At 36.1% G+C, this 7,962-nt stretch overlaps 1 protein-coding gene across 1 annotated transcript in view; it reads left to right on the top strand.

Annotated features, from left to right (window-relative positions):
* The window catches only part of SPAG1 (sperm associated antigen 1), a 37,498-nt gene that overhangs the window by 2,718 nt on the left and 26,818 nt on the right, over nt 1-7,962 (top strand). Inside the window, exons 5-8 of the mRNA XM_021386684.1 lie at nt 2,587-2,654; nt 4,479-4,597; nt 5,094-5,199; nt 7,262-7,392. Coding sequence (XP_021242359.1) covers nt 2,587-2,654; nt 4,479-4,597; nt 5,094-5,199; nt 7,262-7,392 — 424 coding nt within the window. The remainder of the gene's footprint in view (nt 1-2,586; nt 2,655-4,478; nt 4,598-5,093; nt 5,200-7,261; nt 7,393-7,962) is intronic.

The raw sequence follows: 7,962 nt of genomic DNA on the forward strand, positions 1-7,962 counted from the left end.
GCTGTCTTGTAAGAGACTGATGCTTACACAAAACTGCCTCTTTCATACTAGCATGCATCTTATAATTATCTTTTAATCTCGATCAAGAATTAATTTCTGAAGCAAATCTCCTTAAACACCCTTTTCTGTGCCCAATTCACGTTTCAGGGTGTTGTTACATAGTATGTACTAAGTTCACTTTGGAGGATATATAATTTTTACTGGTGTGGTGTCATGGGAAACATTTTACACAAGTGAATAAAGATGGACATTTATTACAGAATTTTCCTCTCTTACATGATACAGAAGTTTCTGTGTTAACGATTTTGTTTTTGTTTCACACTGCCTTGGATTTTGAGGTTACATCTATACTGCAAAATAAAAAGGAGCTGGGGAGACAGCTTGATTATTTCTGTTTTGAATTGTCCACATTGCTTAATCATTAGTTTTGCTGCCTCACTTTCTCCAGGACAGAACTAAAGCCTGTTTTAGAAGCACAGGCTTAGAAGTATAAACTTCCATAAAACTGTGGGTGAAATTTCAGCAGATGTAAGTTTCTTTGCCAAATGCAGTAGTAGTACAGGACGTGCAACATACATTCCAAGTTTTTTTTTTAGGAAATTGCACTGTGTTGTTATCTATACAGCCTTCATGTTATTTTGGATATTCCGAACTGAAAAAGAATACTGGTTAGCTGGCTCAGAATAGTAATGTCTTATCTATCACAAGGGACCCGCAGGAGATCCAAGGCCAAGTTTTTGTATCTGAACTAAATCCAGTCTTCGCTCCATTTTTTTGGTCCAGAAATTATTCACTGGGCTTCAGACCTTGTAGGGTCCATGCATTGAGAGTTCTAGCAAGAAACATGACAATGACAGAAGATTTTTTTAGTTTTCTGCCTGTAATACCAAGTACCAGAGAAAACACAGCATGCAAGTGTAACTTTTTCATGAGAAGCTCTTGGATGAGAGACTCTGAAATATTAGCGAATGAGAAATTCCTGACTCTGCTGGAGCCATGATTTGGTTGCAATGACCCCAAGAACGTGAGACCTACAATTGTAAGGATTTTTGAAATTTTGAGTCAACACTTCTGCTTTATTCCACTAAAGGACACACTGTTGTTCTCTTGCTGTATTAAAGTTGCATTTGTGTATAATTTGTCATGAGTTTTCTTCTGAGAGTTTAACTATATGCTCATTTAAGCTATGTACTTCTGCTTTGAAAAGATATTTGAAAAATTCAAAGTTTATAATATACCCCAGAATGCATACATAATGATGTTGTTTTACAGGAAGCCGTATTTAGAGTTACCTTCTCCAAACGTGCATTAATCACTAAATGTGTCTGTCATTTTGTCTAGCCTCTTGAACGACTGAGAACATTCTGTGTAATTCTGAAGTCACATACTACAAAAGTTTATGTAACCTAGTATTATAGATAGCTGCAAGTGTTTATAGGAAGGCACGCATTTGCATTATGTAAATTGAGGTGCTTATGTTCAACCGCAGAAGTATTTCCTTGTAACAGTGTCACCACTGGTAAAGCTAGTTTAAGAGGTTGCTGCTGGTTTCTTTGGTTCAGTTTATCATGTGCTTACTTGCACTGGTACAGATGTTTAGGGGTTGCTCTGTAATCTCTATCAAATTGTTTGAATCTACGTAATTGTAAATCTGCAGTCCTACAAACCATTACACTGGTCTAACTTAGTGAGAGATGGATTGCAAGGTAAGTCGAGGGCTGAACAACCAGCAAAGGGTACAAGGGAATATTTTGAACTGGCTGTTCCACAATGGAATCCTGTTTGGAACCACACCTTGTTGAATGTTGGAGTCAACAAACAGGGAGAGACGTATCAGAAACAGTCTGACAAAGGTGGAAGAGATGCCAAAGGTGACAGCTGTGGCAATATGTTCCACTGGGATAGGAGATGGGTTGCAGTATGTGGCAGCTGAGTCAATTACTGGGACCGATTGATGAAGGATAAATTGCCTTAAGGATAAATTCTAGGTGAGGCAAATACCAATGATGGACCTTGTCTAAAAGCAAGAATGAGTGTAAATCATCGTCGTAATTATCTCGATTGGAATGTGTCGAAGAAGTACAAAGATTCTATCTAGAAGTCAAAGCAAATATTCACTTTATGCTTGTTTGGAAGCCTCCAGGGACTGTCAGAAACTGTGCATTGCATTCTCTTGAGAATGGAAAGCCTAAAATGAGGTTAGTGATTCAATCTCAGCGTTAAGCATCTCATTACAAAGCTGGGGTTTCCCAAGAGTAAACAGAGTTCCTTGCCATGTTGAAAGTATGGTTTGGAAGATGGCAATTCAGTATACTTTTTAGAAAGAGCAGTCTCCTGTATGAAAATTTTTATCCACTGCCTCTGTAATGTGTAACAGGGCGGCGCAGAGAAAGTCTGATTACAGCGATACATTAAGTGCATAAAGATGTTCTTAAAAGCTTCAGAAACTTAAGTATTCAAGACTATGCTGAAATTAGTCATGACGGTGTTAATTAGTAGGGATACGTATTACAGAAATAAAAAAAAAATGTGCTGTGAGTTTCGTCTTTTGGAAATTGTCTTATAGACTGGCTGTTTCTTTTTCAGAACAAAAAGGTACAAAACAAACAAAGAAATAAGAAAAACATACCACGGGATTACAGTGAATGGGATAAGTATGTCAAATCCTTTACGTTTTGTTATTAATTCTTATTTGTTTATTTTATAATGAAACACAGTGGTTTGGGTTTTTTTTTTTTAAAGTATTCTCTGGAAACATAGTATTAAGGTTAGCTTTTCAAGGAACTATAGTACTTCAGTGAAACTTAGGTCTTTCATAACGGTTCTGTTAAATTGCAAATGATGGACTGTGGTGCTACCAACTGAAAGCAAGTTAGTCTATATTTCTTCTATCCAAGTGGTGTGAAATATAATGAGTCAACAGAAAATACAAATAAAATATGATTTTGTTTAATATTTCTTCTTTCTTTTTTTTTAACAACATCCAAAATATAAACTCTATGGAAGTACATAAAGTGGGGAATTAAAGATAGCTTAATTTATCAAATTTTCAAAATAAAATAATGGTGACACATTACAGATTGATACCCCCCAAGTTACTGAATGTGAAGGAGATATACTTCTGTGTTATGCACAGTAGCAGCTTCCCTGCAGCTCTTTCAATGATGCTATAGCATCACAGAATCATAGAGTCAGACTGAGGGTACATGAGTTTCCAGTGCTGTTGGTGGGGAGCTCAATCTAGAGACAGTGAGGTGGGTGATGAAAGTTTTTAATATCTCACTCTACCACCAAAAAAACTCTACAGAAACCCTGTCTGCATAAGACCTGCCTATAGGTTATTGTCAAGCGTGTGTACTTCAGAAACTGTGGCCTTCTTGCTCAAATGTGGTTAAATAAGCAGGTTATCAAAATAACTTCTGCAACAATTTATTCTTTCATCCCTTTTTACTCTGTATCATTTGAAGTAATCGTTTTTTAATGTTATTTACAGTTTTATGTGTGTGCTCAACCTTTGTCCTTTAACATGCTGATAATAGTGGATTCATTTTGGATAACGTGGGTATACTGAAACAGAAGTTGATTAGACAATTCCTGAACAAGAAAGTTTTTACTTATTTAAAAAACATTCTTTTGAAATGTGGTTAATTTATAATGAAAAAGTAAAAGTAGTGAAAGATCAGATTTAAAAAGGAGCACAATTAGTCTTACCTGGAGAGGTTTTGAATTGTGTAATTTTTCTGAATGATGTCCCTATTTCAGAAATAAATTATTCGGATTGTTGAGATTATTCTGGAAAGCAAGGGCTATTTCTCATTAAGTCATAAATGGAAAAGCGGTGTAGCATAGGAATTGGTGATTACTGTATTTGTTTTCTAGGATTAAAGCAGCAATATTTATTCAATATAAATTCCTAAACACTGTTTTCAGAAGCTACCTCAGAGTAACATTTGAAATATCTGAGACTGGTTTGAAATCTCTCTCAAATTTACACTATGAGTCACACTGAAGCCATTGATTCAGTATTTGCAATAAAGGTTAATAAAGATATTTGACAGGACTGGAATTGAGCCTGAAGATACAGTTTCATAAATTTCACCTGTCTGTATTTGGAGATGGTGAGGAGGGGAGGCAGATAGTTTGCTGATTTTTAGGTTTTTTTTTTTAACAAGAAGGGAGGATGAAGGAATATGTTGTTTATTGTTTCTATGTATGTATGTATACATTTCTGCATCTGTGCAAATATATGCATGTATATTTGTATATATGTATATACATATATATACAGGAGAAACAAACAATAACACAAGGAAAGGAGATAAGACTAAACATCTTTTACCTAACAAGCGATGAGTAATTGATTGCTGCCTTTATGCCTGCTTAGCTTTGGTTTATAATGGAAATATAGTATGCCGTTCTAAAAATAGAGGACTTTTGTTCTGCAACATTATTGTATTTGTTATTTGTATTAATCTAAGGTTTGATGTGGAAAAGGAGTGTTCTAAAATTGATGAAAGCAGTGAAGAAAATAACTCAAAAGCAAGATTCTGTAGTAGACCAAGTCTACCTCTTATTGAAAAGAAAGTAAACACAACCGGTAATGTCCTCTTCTAAGCGTACATTTTTATTATATTTTATTATATTTTTATTTTCTTTGGTTGTAACACTCTGTTGTCAAATGTGAATACAAATGAAACCGTATTATAGAGACGTCATTATTTTTCAGCACCTAGAGATGCTAAAATTTCATAGAAGGTCATGTTTAAAAATATAATCTTGGTCTTAATTGCTTAAAATATTTTTGTTGTGTTTAGGTTGAGAGAGCTAGGTAAAAATATACAGCACACTTCTGCTACTATAATCCAGTGCTAATTAATCAATAACCTTCATCTTGTATTCAGAATTGTATGCATTATTAGAAGGATCTGGGTTTTTATTACAGAAATTATAAGGCAAATCTGTCTTCTTATAATCCATGTTCTTTTCAAAATAATATAAGGAATATCACATTCAAAGTATTTTAGTTGATACTATTTTGATCGCTTCTATGCGAGCTGGTAGTTGCTGTAACAAGCATAAATATTTTCTTATAGGCATGACAAAGAAAGAGAAGATCCTTATTGCTACTCGGGAAAAAGAAAAGGGCAATGAAGCCTTTGCCAGTGGAGATTATGTGGAAGCAGTGACATATTATGCTCGGTGAGTAAATAATATGTTCCTTTATTTTAACAACTTTTACCTGTGAGTATTATTTTGAAAGCCGTAGTGACAATGTTTCAACAAGGTGATAGGATTTTACAGAAGAATTCATATAGCGCTGTTGCATCCTGATATTAATTTTTATTTATCAAGAAGATAAATCAGGAAGAAATAGGTGAATAGTGATGGGACACAAATTTGCAGGTGTTACAAAGTTATTCAGACTTTTCAAAAAAACTGAGATTCAAGGGTGGATGGACAAAAATTAAATGTTAAAGAATGTCTTGAGAAAACACTATTTAGAAATTAGTTTGAAGTAATTACAATGTATGATTATCTCAGTTTTTATTTAAAAAAACTGACTTAATAATCTGTGCTTAGGAGAAAGAAAAATAATTGTGTGCAACTTAATCATAACTGTGTAATTAGTAGCAGTCCACAAGAAAAGCATATAGTCTTAGTGGGTTAACTGGGCATTGGCTGGGGGATGGTGAGCAATTGCTTGTGCATCACTTGTTATATACATTTATATATATATATTTGTCATTATTATCCTTTTCACTATTATAGTAAATAATTTTATCTCAGCCCATGAATTCTCCTTTGTTTTTCTCGATTCTCTCCCACATCGTGCTGAGAAGGGGGGAGGGAGTGAACGACTGGGTGGAGCTCAGCCACCTGCCGGGTTAAACCACAGCACATACAGACGCTGGATTAAAAAAAACAACCAAGTCTCGCCTTTGTTAGTGCTATATTCTATTTCAAGTCCAGGATTTTGCATTTGCTGTTTTTTGAGCTTACTGTAAAGTCTGCCAGCTTGTTCCTCTGGCTTGTTAAAGTCTTTCTTGACTGGAGTTGTGCCCTCCATTATTGACTGTTCCCCCTGCAACTGTGTATCAGCGAGGAACTTCCTGGGGGTGTCTTCTGTTCCATCTTAGAGGCTGCTGGTGTTAAAATACATTGGTCCTGCAGGGAGGCCTCTAGTAACTGGTTAACAGTTGGACTTTGTACATCTTGTCACAATTCTTTGAGCCCAACAGTCCAATTAATTTTCTTCCTACTTTTTTTTTTTTTTTCCACTGAGCTAAATGTTTATTATTGCCCACTTATATACTCCACATTGTACCTATTTGGCCATGAGTATACTGTTGCTTACTTATAGAATCTTAAACTCTACCATGTCATGGCTGCTGCAGCCAAGGTGCCCAGGTGACCAAAAAGGCCAATAATATCCTGGCCTGTAACAGAAGTAGTGTGGCTAGCAAGACTAGAGAAGTAATTGTCCATTTGTATGAAGCACAGGTGAGACTTCATTTTGAATATTGTGTTCAGTTTTGGGCCTATCAGTACAAGAAAGACATGGAGTTGCTTGAGCACATGCAGAGAACAGCAATGAAGCTGGTAAAGGGACTAGAAAACAGGACTTACACTCCCTTGTGACTGAGGAAATTGAATTGTTTCAGCTGTAGAAAAGGAGGCTGAGGGGAGACTTCATCACTCTCTACAGCTACCTGAAAGAAAGGTTGCAGCGAAGTGGGTGTTGGTCTCTTTTCTCATGTAACACATAGTAGGACAAGAAGAAATGATCTCAAGCTGCACCAGAGAAGGTTTAGATCGGACATTAGGAAGAATTTATTCATGGAGAGGGTGAGCAAACATTGGAACAGGCTGCCCCACCACCGTGGAGGTATTTAGGAGACAGGCCAACATAGCATTAAGGGACCTGGTTTAATGATGAGACTCGTTAAGTAGGTCAGGTTGATGGTTGGTGATTTTGAAGGTCTTTTCCAACCTAAATGATTCTAAGATTTATGATACTCTAAAGGTATCATTTGACAGTTTGGTTTGAATCTGTATATATGGGCAGCGGGAGCGCTGAAGATAGTAAACATAGTTGGTGGATGGTGGCCTCTGTTCTTACAGGAACAAATCCCTAACCACTTTGGTTAAATTAGTATCGGCATTAATATTGTAACAGTACTGTTCACAGATTCCAATAGTAAATTGTTTCTATATTCAGACTTTGTAATGATTAGTCAGCATGGTCAATACTCTTTTGCAGGAGTATATCTGTACTACCCACTGCAGCTGCATACAATAACAAAGCTCAAGCAGAAATCAAACTTCAGGACTGGGACAATGCCTTGCAGGATTGTGAGAAGGTGCTAGATATAGAACCTGGCAATGTAAAAGGTAGAATTAAATATAAATGTGTCTTTCTATGTATTACTTTATTTCTAGCAAATAAAATCATTGTTCATTTCCATTCATGTTGTTAGTTGCTTTCACTGAGTTGAGTTCCATGTATGAAGAAGAAGGAAATTAGTTTGCCAAAGTAATTTTAATAGTATTTTGGGAGTCAGGAAAGTTTTAAGCAATCTAGTCTGTTGATCCGTGATGGCTCTTCTTGTGTAGTAGTGTGGAGCTACCTTCTGTTTTTTATATGGTGACTGTAAACCCTCTTATATTTGTGCAGTACATTTTATTTAGTACCCACACTGAAGCATTAATCACCTTAAAAGCAACATGAAAACAATGAAAGTTGCTGGTTTAATCCTTTCTGAAGGTAAAGGTTTGAGTGCAGCTAACTGTATTTGCACATGAGGAGTGGACAAGTATGAGAAGATGCTTTGCAATGAAGCTGGTAAGGGGTCTGGATCACAAGTCTTGTGAGGAGCGGTTGAGGGATCTGGGATTTTTTAGTCTGGAGAAGAGGAGGCTCAGGGGAGCCCTTACTGTTCTCTACAACTGAAAGGAATTTGC

Source organism: Numida meleagris, chromosome 2 (assembly GCF_002078875.1).
Source record: "Numida meleagris isolate 19003 breed g44 Domestic line chromosome 2, NumMel1.0, whole genome shotgun sequence".
Taxonomy (NCBI): Eukaryota; Metazoa; Chordata; class Aves; order Galliformes; family Numididae; genus Numida; species Numida meleagris.